A 14,531-nucleotide genomic window follows, 5' to 3' on the forward strand; every position below is an offset into this window, starting at 1 on the left:
ATATTATAATTTGTAAACAACTTCTATAGTTACATTTTAAGAGACTATGTACCTGAACAGTTTCCCAGTCTCCGAATTCCTGTTTGTAATGTATGGTGTATCCGGCGGCGGGAGACTGATCCGCGTCCATGGAGGGTTTGAGACGAAGAGTGAGCGATGATACCGATGATGACGCGATGCTCAATTGTGGGGGGAATGGTGGGGCTGAAGAAATTGAATGAAATTAGCAAGACTAACATATTTCAGACCGCCCGCAATAAAACACTTACAAAAAAAAAAACTTAAAAAAATCATAAAAATCACGCACTTATAAACACGTGTATTAACGTCCCAAAAATGTCCTTATTTGTAGTAAAGATTTTAAGTTGTTAGAATTTTCCTCTAGAGTCTAGACTAGCGAGACTACTATTTATCATAAGATCCAAAAAACACATTCAAAATTTTTTTTATGATAAATTAGATTTCGACTACAGAAAACTGTTGTCTTAAAAAAGACTACCTATCACAGTCTATGTACATCGAAGACAAAAATATTTTTCTTAAAGAATATTGCTTTTTAAAAAAAATTACAGCTAATACACGAAAACAGTGAGGGACAGTTATTAGATGCAAAGTGTTTTCGCTGTTTTTAACAAATAACCACATATTTAAATTATTTCAGTTTGCATATTAGCAATTTAATTTGTTATTTGAATATATTTTCATCTTACCCAGTACGGATAATGTGTGTGTGACTGTGTCTGTTCCGAATTGGTTGTCAACATGGCAGGAGTATTCGCCGGCGTCCTCACGAGCCACGCCCGCGATCTGGAGGGAGCCTTCGGGCAACTGACGGACACGCTCTGATGCATCTAGTGGCTGACCTTTAACCTAGGACGAGGAATTAAATACTTGAAAGATATTACATATAGAGATAGTCGCTTAATGTGTCGATTTGAAAATAGAACACTTTTATTTTTTTTATTTCGATATATATGGCCTCGCTGGAGCTTATTTGTACACAATAAATAATCTCCTGCTATAGTCCATATGTTATTTTATGAAATAAGATAAATAAATAAATTCTCATATAAATCTATAAAGAAGTTCCTCCATAAATACATACAGTGCCTATATTCAACATCCAACTCCTTCAGATCAATAATATTATTCATATCTCAGAACAGGTTTTCGATAGTTATAAATAAAATTTTCAAATAAATTCAAGTAAGTATCAATTCTTTATTTAAGCTAAATATTGTTTTATTTTCAATTTTATAGATTCAGAAAAGATCTGAGTCTTTTTTTCTCATTATATATATATATATTTATGTATATAAAATACCTTCCACAGAATATTAGGGGGAGGTACACCGACGGCGAGACAGGGCAGTTTGACGTCTTCCTTGTATGTAGCGGTGAATGATTCGTCGAAAGAAGCGATCTTGGCTGGTACTGTAAACATAAAAACAATCTAAATTTACATGTAAATAAACTTGTTTTAGAACTAGCCGCTTACCATTACTTGACATAGTTATTGAGCTAGCAATTATTGTTATTTTAATTTTTTAATTTATTATTGTTTTTTTATTCCTTTTTTATTTATTTATATATTTTTTTATATATATTAAGGCCTATATTCCATGTATTTTAATATTTTGGTATATATATTATTACAGATTTTAATTAAAGTAATATACTGTATATTGCATTGCAAACCTTTATCGCTGGGGCTGCAGGAGGCGGTGGCTGAGGGTTGTCCTTCTCCAATGATAGTCGAGGCGGTCACCCAGAAGTCATAACGGCCGGCTTTCAGGTCAGTGGCGGAGTAGCTTGTTTGGGACGCTGGAACCTATTCATTAATTAGATTATTATGGAATTCTAATTCATACAAATGCTGCTTTATTTCGTTAGCGCTAAAGTTCAATTTTGTGAATCTAATCACTTTACAGACATTACAAGGAGTTTAGCCCATATATAGGGCTTATTACAGTAATCCCCCCTATAACACGGTACTCTTATAACGCGATTTCATGTCCCTCGTATAACACGTGTTTTCCCCCATATAACACGGGGATTCCCAAATGTTCTTGGTTTGATTTTAATAAAACGCATATATTTCGTTCATAACATAGTTTTTCCTTAATATTCGATTTAAACCCTCTTTAACAAGAAAAGTTAAACGTGAATCATTTGTATATAACGCGTTATACGAGGTCATACGAGCGCGTTTTACGAGAATTTTCGTACAACGCGTTTTCCTATAACGCGGAACAAATATACCGTGTAATAGGGGGGATTACTGTATTTATATACTACAATGTAGAAAGTCAACATATTTTAGGTTATTATTTATTATATACCTTGTTAGCGTGGGGTTCGGAGTTCTGTGCCTGCGTGTAGACGTTGTAGTGTGTGACAACTCCGTTGGGTTGAGCGGGGGCTCGCCATGACACCAGAATGGATTCCTGTCCCATAACTACTGCTTTTACCGCTCGAGGAGCTTCCGGTACTAGAGGTGTTAGATTTGGTATATGTAATATTATATATAGGTAATATGTATACACTATTAACTCATACAAGGAAACCGGATTAACAATAAAATTTTAATAAAAATTTCATTCTTGTACTTTTCGCTCATATATAGCTATATCCAGCTATATAGATTATAGCATGACATTAAAAATGCTGAAATTATTGTTGCTTAGGAATTTTAATATTTGCATTCACTCCACCCGATAATAGGTGGCAATGAAGACAAGGGTGGTAAATACTCTGCCAAGGAAGGGCTATTCATTGTTGCCTTGTAGATGTCCAAATTGTAATATAAATACACTATAATATTATAAAGTCATCTTCATACCGTCTTGTTCAGTCTGGCAGTGGATGGGTGCCGATCGTACGCCGTCACCTCCATTAGTCGTGGCCAGTACTTCCATGGAGTAGTTGGTGAACTTCTTCAGACCGTGGAGGATTGTTTCGCTGCTAGCAGTGATCTTAGTGTCCTTGCTCTTCTCGTCTTATTTAAAAATTATAACGTTAAAATAGAATAGGAATAAATTGTTAAGAGATTATTTAAATGTCGTGAGAATGATTAGTTTACTTACCATACCAAGTTTCGCTGGGTCCGTAGATAACTTTATAAGCTTTGATGAGTCCGTTAGCGGCGGCCAGGGGGGGAGACACCCATGAGACGCGAATGGTTTGGGCGGTCAGGGTTGTGCAGAGAACATCCTGGGGAGGGGCTGAGGGGGCACCTTCTGCGGTGTACGCTCGGACTTCGTTTGATACAGGACCTGATCCCATCTTGTTGAAAGCCTGTACTACCATCGCATATTGGGTGTATGTTCTGTGGAATTCATACATTTGTTTTATATATTTAGAAAATTATTAACCATTTTGTACCTCAGCGTTAAGCTACGTACTTCAGGTTGAAGATGTCGAGATGGTGTTCCTTGCCAGATTCCTTTGAGATGTCTACAGTTTCGAATACGAACGACTTATTGCTTGAAGCCAATTTGTATCCAACGTAGTATCTGTTGAATATAAATTCGAATTATAATCTTGAAGTCATCAATAGCATTAATTTTTATTATCTGGTGATGTTTTTTTTCTCAGCTTTGAGCTGGTTTTAACATATTTACGGGTCAAAACCAAGTAAATTCGGTGTATTTTGTGTGAAAGGATGTAATTTCATTCTCCTCTATTTGTATAAACGTTCTTACACGTGTTTAGATTTGCTGCTTTTTATAGGGTTATGTAAGTTATGTCTTTCAGGTCTGCTATTATTATTATTATTTTATATTTTCATCATATTCATACCCTTGAAGTTCGCCATTCCAGTCCTGAGGCTGGGGTGGTTTCCAGGTAACTCTGAGCGTATGTTTGTCGACAGCATCAACTTTTACGTCTTGGGGCATTCCAGTGGGGGCTTCTTCAGCGGTGATAATGGTGACGGTCTCCGATGGTTCAGAAGTTCCAAGTTCGTTCTCAGCAACAATTCTGATGTGGTAGGCGGTGGCTGGTCTCAGACTGAATACTCCGGCCTCGGTTGCATCTCCAGGAACGAGTACCCTAAAATTAATTAAATATAGTCATTTATGAGAAAATTAACACAGATATATTGGAATACAGATTGAATTTTACCTGTCAATATCTTTTTCCCAGTTACCCTTAGCACGTTTGTATTCAATGAGGAACTTCTTGATAGGTGAGTTTCCGTCGTAAGGTGCAGCCCATGATAGTTGTACGGTTCTTCCAGATTTGTCCAATACCTTTAAGCCATAAGGCGCTTCGGGTACCTCTGAATGATATAAACAAACTCTAAGTCAATAACAATATTTTATGAATCACATGATTTTCATATAATTGTTGAACTAACCCTGAATGATCATGTTGATGCTGGTGTCGTCAGATCCGAATGCATTTGTAGCGACGCAGGTAAAGAGAGCACTGTCTGATCGTTCAGTTCTCCTAATGCTGAGGTCGGATACAACTCCACCGGGCAAGATTTCTTCGCGGATGGTGTAGCGAGGGTCAGATTTGGGTTCCAGACGTTTGTTGTTCATATTCCAAATGATTCCAATTGGCTGTAAGGTTATTTTAACCATTTAATAAGTCCCTTGGATTATTTATTTTAGAATAATTGAGAATTCTGAACGTCGGAGTACCTTTTCACCTTTAGCTTGACACTGCAGAACGGCTGGCTCACTTCGGCGGGCGGTTTGGTTTCTCATTTTGATTTCGAATTGAGGGGGGGCTGAAAATATATTAAAAGATTAATAAAAGACAAAAATGATTTTCAAATATATTTATCTTTTTGTTGCTCACCCTGTACGCTGATCAAAATAACAGCAGACAATCCAGATCCAATTCCATTAACGGCTTCGCACAGATAGTATCCTTCGTTGGTCTTTTGAATATTAGTTATAGCGAGAGTTCCGTCCTCAACTTTAACATTAGGGTTATTAGGTTTAAGGTCTTTGTAATCACCGGGGGTATCACCTGGAATATATCACGAATATTAACAAACGTGTACAACAAAACGGTGGTTAGTGAATTTTTATGGAAACTTACCTTCAGCCCTCTTCCATGTAACCTGGGGCTTAGGGAAACCGTCGGCTTTGCATTCTACTTTAGCATCAGAGCCTTGGGCAAATGCTTTATCAGTTGGTTCCAAAATCCAACGTGGGGGAACTAAAATATGACCACTTAATCAGCATATGATGACATTAACAAGAATTATTATTTTTGATTCATAATGAATGAACTTAGCAAAAGAACAAGGTTTCTTTGGATGAATCTCTTCTGAAATGGTTACTATTTTATGTTCTCCATTCAATAAATTTTGAGTTTTTATATTCTAATATAAAAATATTAAATTAAAATCAGAATAACAATATTAAGACTTCGAAATGAAAATCATAGTATTCCAATTCTTCATAGTATTTAAAATAAATGTTAGATATCAGTCCAGTAGTTTTATGTCTATAGAACCATTTCACTGTTATAATTGAAATTTGAATCTGTTATTTAAAAAACAATTCTGGAATGATCGTAACAAAATATAAGGCTAGTTTAAATTTTTTCATCAATTGACATTCTGATCATATATATTGTCAATTATTATAATTTTTATATTATGATACAACATTCCAGCAAAAGTTATGACACAGAAAACAAAAGCTTATATATTTTGATGGTCAATTCCAAATTAAAACTTTATGAAAAGTTTCTAAGCATGTTTTTTCAATAGTAAAAGTAAGTTTTATCTAAGCTCGTTATATAGAAGCTTTTGTACATATTAGGCAAACATAACAAAAAACAAGCAAAACTTAAAAAAATAAGGGAGAGTTATAACTGAAATATATTATTAAGCGGCAAAGCAGACGATGATAAAGACATCTGAAATAATGTTTCAACTAATTATATATTTATTTTGATGAAAACGAATGTTCATTGAAAACAAACATTATTTCAAATGAGTTGTTAGTGGACAAGCATAAAAGCACAACCATCCAGACTATGCAAATTAATAAAATAAAAAAATAAAAATAAAGAAGGATTATCAGGATAGGGAAGGATTGGGATAGAGCTAAAGAAGGACGGAGTAGAAATGGTTTCGTCGATGATAGCCGCAGCCGGATCCTACATATATTTTTTTCTATCATATCCAACTTTTTTCGTGCTAGTCCGCGGTTTAATCAAAATTTTACTTTGAATTATAAAATGTTGTTATAACTGCTATGACATTCATTTTATTGTGAATTTTACAAAGGCGTATCTATCTAATCGTTTATAAGCGATAAATATTGAGGCTACGCAAAGCTTGTCCGTGCTAGGAGTAAAGGTTTTCACATGAGCTTTTTTATAGATACCATGAACTTCTAATGAGGCCGAAAAGTTGGAAGAGCCAGCGGCATTTCGGGCTAGACACAAATATGTGCCGCTGTGAGACCAGCCGACTGGGTCGATGAGAAGAAGAGAAGCCCTCTTTGCTATTTTAGTTGCCGTAACACCAACTATTTCTTTTAATGGACGACCTTCAAAGTACCATTGAATATCGAGTGGAAGGTCACCCTCAGAAATTAAGCAAGTGACCTGAGTTGCTTGGCCCGCATAAAGGGGGGTTTCAAATGAAAACGGAACAATGCGGGGCAGTACTGGAAAAAACCACATATGGTTTCGTTAGATTAGTTGTAATCAAGCATGGTTAGTATCTTAGGATAAGTAATGTGTCTGACAGTGAATGAAGTTTCCAGGTCGGTGCTAATTTGTGATGTTAGTTTCCACTTTAACGGTATCATTTTGTAATAGAGAATATGAACGTGCCATTTACGACTAGAGTGGCCGCGTGCTCGGCACGACCGGCCGCATTTTGAACGATACATGTGTAGTTTCCCTGGTGGTTAGCGCTGACAGAGTTGATTGTCAGACCAGAGGCGCGAAAACCCAACGGAGTGATAGTAATATCTCGATGCAAAGTTGAGTCAAGAGTTTCACTGCTGAATGTCCACGATATTTCAAGTGGTAAGTCTCCCTTTGTTGCAACACAGTTCACTACGACAGTATCTCCAGGACTTGATGGCACTTCTCCGAAACTGAACGGTATTATCAAGGGCGGAACTGGGACAGCAAATATTTTATAATGAAGCTAGTTATGTAATGGTTATTTTCAAAAATACCTATATGGGACTTAAAAAAAAGTAAAATTTTAGTCATTTTTTTATCGCACCCTTTACAATCAATTCGGTTACATGAGAAACCACACCACCAGCATTGCTTGCAGTGCAGTTGTACCATCCGGCATGTTTTGCATCTATGGATTCTATAGTAAGAACACTACTTCTTCTGTCCATGCTATTAATTCGAACTCCAGATATTTTACTGGCTGATTGATTGTTAATAGTCCACATAATATTAAGTGGTTGATCGCCGTGGGTAATGATGCACTGAAGAGCAAAGTAATCTCCTAGAAAAGCCGGTTCCGGACCGGATGTGAAAGGTGCAATCTTAGGAGGAACTGAAACAAACTTCATCTAAGTCACTAATATAAGATTCTACGCTAAACATAACGACTAACCATAAACAATTAAATCTGACGTGTATGTGGAGCGCCCCGCACGGTTTTCACCAATGCAAGTATATGAACCAGCGTGTTTTGCATCTACTGACTCGATTATGAGAAGACTACTGCGTTTTGAATTTGTCAATAAGTAAGCATTATTTCTCAATGATATTAACTGCCCATTGAAAGTCCAAGTTATTGTAAGTGGAAGATCGCCAAGATTTACAGTGCACGCTGCTTGTAAATACTCTCCAACGTTTGCAGGTTTCTCCCCAAAAGAAAATGGTAAAATATTGGGAGGGACTGGAATGTTACCACTACCATTATTTTTATTTCAAATAAAAAATTTCCTTAAAATAATCAACAAAAGTTATACAGTTATTTCGTTTTTCGTTATAAGTTGCCGCTTCGCTTTGCTGATTTTTTCAAGTCTCAACAAAATACCAACGTAAGTAAGTTCGGAAGATGATATCAATCTATTTTTTTTTTGTTCCTAAAAAATTTGGAATTGGGGTAAAAAGCAAGCAACATCCGATCTAAAATTTAGAATTACTACCGATCACGTTTAGAGTAGCTGTGTGGTTTACGGTGCCCGCTCTATTAGTAGCTGTACATGTGTAGTTTCCACTATTTGTTCCTGATGCTGATATTATATCCAAAACAGATACGCGTTCGCTTAGAGAGGTTGTTTTAACCCCCATCCGACTTGTAACAATTTGTCCCTGAAAGCTCCAAGTTATATTCATAGGAATGTCTCCTTTTGGTACGTGACAGTCGAGATGAACAGACTCCCCAGCAAACACGGCTTCATCCAGTTCAAATGGTTTGATATGAGGGACAACTGAGCAAAGAAATAGTATATGTTTTTTTATGAAATACATGCTGGGAACATTTAATTAGAAATACCGTTAACGTGAAGAGTTGTTGAATATCTATCTTCTCCGGCTCTATTCTTTGCAATACATGTATAATTGCCACTGTGAGCGCCAGTTACAGAAGCTATAGATAAAAATGATGTCTGTTCTGCCATTTTCAAAGTTTTTATTCCCAACATACTGGATATATCTTGCCCCTCGAATGTCCAGGAAATGGACATGGGCCGGTCTCCTTTGCTGGCATGACATGTCATTTGTACCGATTCTCCGTAAAAAACGGACTCCTCAATTTCAAACGGCATGATATGGGGTGGAACTAACAAAACGAACAAAAACAGAAGGCTAAATTTAAATCTAAACGTGCAAATTTAAATCTATGACGTTTAGACATAGGGGAATTTGCTAAAGGAATGGGTAGGGCGATATCTAATACCATGAATATTGACGAGGGCGGAGTGATGGGTGCGACCGGCACGATTACTGGCAGTGCATGTGTAGTTTCCGCTATGTTGACCCATTGCAGTTGGAATACTAAGGACTGAGGCTTTTTCCCCTAACTTAGTAGTCGTAATGCCCATATTATTATGATAAGGAATTTCAGTTCCTTGAAAACTCCACGTTATTTGGAGGGGTCGGTCTCCTTTTGATACGTGACAAGTTATGTGTACCGATTCTCCAGCAAAAATAGACTCTTCAACTTCAAACGGGATAATATATGGAACAACTTGCAATTGAAATAGGAAATTAATAAAATGATAAAGTTACCATAGCAATTGTTAGCTAATATAATATTTATATATATATATATATTTAAATTTCTAAAGATACGCGTATATACCAGTGACTTTAAGAACAGTAGTATATCTAGCGACGCCCGCACGATTTTTAGCAATACATGTGTAATTTCCGGTATGAGCATCCGTAACCAACGGTAACATTAAGACCGATGATCGTTCTCCAACTTTCGTGAAAGATCCTAGTTCACTCGATAGTGGATTCCCATTAAACTCCCATTTAACGTCTAGTGGAATATCGCCTTTTGATATATGACACATCATCTGAACTGACTCTCCAGAAAAGAGGGCTTGGTCGACTTCAAACGGCAATATGTTCGGTATTACTATAATTTAAATTATTAAAAAGTAATGAGAAATAAAAATGTTGGTAAAACAAAAGTAAGCTTAAATTGCTTTATAGATATGTGAATAGAATTCATGCTAATTGTATTGACATATCTTTAAGCAGCTGTGACAAAAAAAAAGTTTAAACATGATTTTATGTTATGAGACTGACCATGAACATTAAGAGCAGTGGAATGGTTGGTGGAACCAGCACTGTTGGTAGCTACGCAGGTGTAATTGCCACTATGATCGGCAGTAGCCGCAGCGATTGAAAGGAATGAGGTTCGCGAAGTCATTTTAGTAGTCATTATGCCAAGGTGTGATGATGTATTTTCGTACCCATGAAAATGCCACTTGATATCGAGAGGTAAATCACCCTTTGATACATGACAGTTAAGCTGAACCGGTTCACCGGCAAACACTGACTCGTCCGCTTCAAAGGGTACGATGTATGGTAATACTGTTAATTTAGAAAGCTATAATTATTATGATTATAGATGCAAGCGTGCAGCGTGCGGCAGAGGCATGGACTAAGATTGGTTTCGCGGGATACCATGGACATTAACTGTTGTGGAGTGAGCTGCTGGACCAGCTTGGTTCGAAGCGTGACATGAATATTCGCCACTGTGACTAGCAGTCGCGCTAGGAATTGTAAGGAGTGAGGTTCTTTGGCCAATTTTAGTTGTCATAATTCCTTCATGAGAAGACAGTTCTTTCCCATGAAAACTCCAAGTAATAGCAAGAGGCGTGTCGCCTTTAGATACGTGACACGTCAATTGTACAGATTCACCGGCAAAAACTGGCTCTTCAGCCTCAAATGGGACGATGTGTGGAGGAACTGGAGGTGAAAAAAACAAATAAACTAAAATTAAAAATTTTACTCAAACAATGTTTCTTGTGTACCCTGGACGTTTAAAACAGATGTGTGGTTAGTGCTCGCTACAATATTGGAAGCCGTGCATGTGTAGTTTCCAGAATGTTTTTCCGATACGGAAGGAATCGCTAATATTGAACTCCTAGCTCCCATTTTTGTTATAATAACTTGATTGTTTTTATTTATAGACTTTTCTTGAAAAAGCCAGGTAAGATTTAATGGCATATCTCCTTTAGGTATGTGGCACATAACTTGTATACTTTCTCCGTAAAAAACAGCTTCATCAAATTCAAAAGGAGATATTATGGGTGCCACTGTAAAAATTAACATGTATTTTACTAAAATTCTTTTAAGGCAGAAGGATGTTTGGGGGACAACAAAACATGAAAAGCACATTGTTGTTTTTGTACAGGTGTTATACCCTTGACATTAAGCGTTCCTTGGTGACTAGCGTTGGCAACAGTGTTGGATGCAGTGCATGTATAATTGCCAGAATGTTTTGCTGTCACTGTAGGTATTATAAGAGCAGAACCCATATCACCAACATTCATAATGTTTACCCCCGAGAGTTCACTCACATCTCCTCCACTGAAACTCCATTTGAAACTAAGGGGCTTATCTCCTTTCGGAACATGACACATTACTTGGACGCCCTCACCGTAAAATACAGATTCGTCGAAGTCAAACGGAGTTATAATTGGTGCCACTGAAATAGTTAGACTTAACATTCTATTACCACTTCCGAGCCAGTTTAACCGATTTGTTTCGACATACGATGATTTATTTCTGTTTATATAGCCCGCCAAAGTTACCGAGGAGAGGAGCAAAAGGAAAAAGTATGATAAGTATAAAATAGAATACTAAAAATTACGAGATAAGGTGCAAAAATTGTACCATTTACAAATAATTGAGCAGTGTGATTCATGATGCCTGCTTGATTGGTTACTACACAGGTATAATTTCCTTGATTTTGATGGGTAACCGATTCAATACTTAGTTGACTTGCACGTTTGCTGTTTAAAAGCGAGATTCCTTTTTCACCAGTTTTAACCTTATTTTCATTAAAATACCAGTCTATTTTCAACGGTTGGTCGCCTTTCATAACAGTACACGTAACCAAAACCATTTCTAGGGCGTTAACAGGTTCTTCGCCAAATTCAAATGGCATAACTTGCGGTGGGACTGCGGCAGGAAATTAAAGAAGCGTTAGCGAAAAGTAAATGGTACTAAGAACTATTTAGGTACCGTTAACGTATAACTCAGATGTGTGATTTGTAGTTCCCGCTTGATTTTTCACGGCACAGGTATAATTTCCTTGATTATGATGACTAACTGATTCGATTGTAAGTTGGCTAGTTCTTTTAGCGTTGGTTAGCAGGACACCGTTAACGTTAGATTTTAAAGGCTTTCCGTCGAAATACCACTCAATGTTTAGAGGTAAGTCGCCTTTACTTACTGTGCATATTACTACAACCATCTCCTGATCATTTACAGGCTCGTTTCCGAAATCAAAAGGCATAATTTGTGGAGCAACTATAATAAGAAATAAATATTTTATATTTAGAAGAAACACATATATCTTGTGTCTTAGAAATAAGTATTTGTGGATAGGGATTATGAAAATGATGGAAAACATAAAAATATTTACACGTATTTAGTGTCGTGCGAACATAAGCAAAACTTGTTGAAACTCAATTATTTTCCAGAATATACCATTGACATTGAGAATAGCACTGTGACTACTTTGACCAGCTTCGTTTTCTGCAACGCAAGTGTAGTTGCCGATATGTTCGTGTTGGACATTTTCGATACTCAAAACAGATATTCTTTTTCCATTGCGGTTGATGAATAAACCATTGCCAGTGTTTAAGGGCTTGTTGTTAAGTTGCCAATGAATTTTCAAGGGTAAATCACCTTTTCCTACAGTGCAAGTGAGTGAGACGGTATCACCTGCGTTAAGTATTTCTTCTCCAAAATCGAAAGGTGTTACCTGTGGCATAACTATGAGACAAACATCTTTTAGTATTTCGTTAAAGATTCTTGAAATAACTAGGGTGTAAATATAACATATCCAAAACGAAGAAAAGGGAAAGGTAGTCAGGATTAATCTGTTCATAACAAAGCGATAATTAAAATGATTCGAAACATGGCGTTACCGTTGACGACTAATTCAGTTGAATAATTCGCATGTCCCGCCTGATTATTTACAAAGCAGGTATAAACTCCTGTGTGTATGAAAGATACGGCGTCAATCGAGAGACTGCTTGATTTATGACCAATTTTGGTGACGGTGATCCCTTGTATTTTTGTGACGTCTCTTCCGTTTAAGAACCATGTTATGTTAATGGGTGTATCGCCTTTAGTCACCATACAGCTAATTCCGACTGTGTCACCAGCGTTGGCTGGCTCGTCACCGAAAGTGAAGGGATGGATTTGGGGCAAAACTGTTTCAAATAAATAACTATCAAAAACGATTTACGAAGCAATATTATAAAACATGAATATATTAGTAACTGAATATTGTATGTGATAGGACCGTTAACTTCCAGCGTCGAACTATGATTCACTTGACCAGCTATGTTTTCTACGTGACACACGTAAATTCCACGATGCGTTCCATTCACGGAATCTATGTTAAGAATGGACATTTTCCTGCTCATACTGCCTATGGCAATTCCCAGAGCATTGTTTTGTGATATTTTTCTGCCGTTTAAGCTCCAAGAAAATTGAGCCGGAAGGTCTCCCTTATTCATAACGCACTGAACTGACGCAGTGTCTCCAGCATTAGCGGGTTCATCGCCAAACTCGAAGGGTAATATTTGAGGAGGTACTGCAGTAATAGAAAAGCGTTAAAAGAAATAAAAAAGAAGAATCTAAATATGCGAACCGTTAACACTAAGAAGAGTTGTGTGATTTGTTTCCCCTGCTTGGTTTCTTATTTGGCAAGTGTAAGATCCTCTATGTATTGAATTTACCGCCTCAATGTTTAGAATAGATGTTTTCTTGCTAATGGTGGTCAAGACAATGCCGATATTGTTCCGCGGTTTTATTTCCTCGCCGTTAAAGAGCCACTTGAAGGTCACGGGGAGATCACCTTTGCTCATAACGCAAGAGACCGATGCTGTTTCACCTTCATTTAGGATCTCCTCACCGAATTCAAACGGCGTGATTTGTGGGGGGACTTAGAAAATAATAATATATAAGGACAAAGCTTTTAAAAGATTTTGAAAATACATATGTCAAACACAAGGGAATAAGTGGAGTTGGTTTTGATTGGTACCATTGACTTCAAGTACAGCGCTGTGATTGACAGAGCCAGCTGGGTTCGTCGCCACACAGTAATATGTGCCCCTATGAACTCCGTTTACGGAATCAATGTTTAGAATATGAGTTTTTCTATTAATGTTCGTCAAAACGATTCCGAGATCATTATTCTTGTAAAGAATTTGTCCATTGAAAATCCATGATATATTCAATGGTTGGTCGCCCTTACTAACGGCGCAAGATACAGACGCCATATCCCCGGCGTTTGCTGGTTCGTCACCGAACTCAAACGGCAATATTTGCGGCGGTACTGTTAAAATTCTAAATTAATTTCTAAAGGAGCATGTGTGGCTAACGATGTACCTTTGGCGGGCATAAACTCTAGTTTATAGTAACTTGTAAAAATTAACGACACATAAATTGTTGTAAAGATAACCTGAAAGAAACTTCTATTAGTTCTTAAATACACAAGTACTGTCATAAGAATGGTTGACGGGTAAAAAGTTTTAATATGAACTCATTTATCGTTGGTTATATCATTTCTGTAATATTTGAATTCTATGACATTACTTTTAAAAGAGCTTCTGAGTATCTCAATAAAAATTCAAAAAACCTACATCGTGTTCATAAAAAAAAAATAATACATTTTCTTTAGTATTTTTTTATTATACTCAGACGTCTTACTTCTCCATATTAATAAAATTGTAGTGTATAAATTCATATATTCGGAATTCAAATTTGAAAAAAAAAGATTACTATGATGAAATCACCATCCAACATATTGTAAGAAAATAAAAAACTTAAATTTTCGTAAGCACAGATTAAATATTATTCCGTTCAGAAGTTTAAAG

At 36.7% G+C, this 14,531-nt stretch overlaps 1 protein-coding gene across 11 annotated transcripts in view; it reads right to left on the reverse strand.

Annotated features, from left to right (window-relative positions):
* LOC116768681 (cell adhesion molecule Dscam2) overlaps positions 1-14,531 on the reverse strand; it is a 51,921-nt gene that overhangs the window by 9,134 nt on the left and 28,256 nt on the right. For 4 of the 11 annotated variants that reach the window (XM_061525085.1, XM_061525105.1, XM_061525110.1 and 1 more), the window contains exons 14-28: positions 12,573-12,860; positions 5,056-5,175; positions 4,810-4,983; positions 4,650-4,738; positions 4,361-4,568; positions 4,126-4,282; positions 3,802-4,053; positions 3,405-3,515; positions 3,087-3,328; positions 2,843-2,998; positions 2,343-2,491; positions 1,699-1,831; positions 1,325-1,434; positions 711-870; positions 53-204 (exon numbers count right to left, since the gene is read on the reverse strand). In XM_061525085.1, the coding sequence (XP_061381069.1) occupies positions 53-204; positions 711-870; positions 1,325-1,434; positions 1,699-1,831; positions 2,343-2,491; positions 2,843-2,998; positions 3,087-3,328; positions 3,405-3,515; positions 3,802-4,053; positions 4,126-4,282; positions 4,361-4,568; positions 4,650-4,738; positions 4,810-4,983; positions 5,056-5,175; positions 12,573-12,860 (2,501 nt within the window). Of the gene's footprint in view, positions 1-52; positions 205-710; positions 871-1,324; positions 1,435-1,698; positions 1,832-2,342; positions 2,492-2,842; positions 2,999-3,086; positions 3,329-3,404; positions 3,516-3,801; positions 4,054-4,125; positions 4,283-4,360; positions 4,569-4,649; positions 4,739-4,809; positions 4,984-5,055; positions 5,176-6,810; positions 7,105-9,259; positions 9,542-10,095; positions 10,381-10,445; positions 10,731-12,129; positions 12,418-12,572; positions 12,861-13,303; positions 13,598-14,531 lie in introns of all 11 variants that reach the window. The other 7 variants (XM_061525080.1, XM_061525098.1, XM_061525092.1 and 4 more) reach the window with 5 other exon arrangements.

The sequence above is a fragment of the Danaus plexippus genome, chromosome 4 (genome assembly GCF_018135715.1).
Source record: "Danaus plexippus chromosome 4, MEX_DaPlex, whole genome shotgun sequence".
Taxonomy (NCBI): domain Eukaryota; kingdom Metazoa; phylum Arthropoda; class Insecta; order Lepidoptera; family Nymphalidae; genus Danaus; species Danaus plexippus.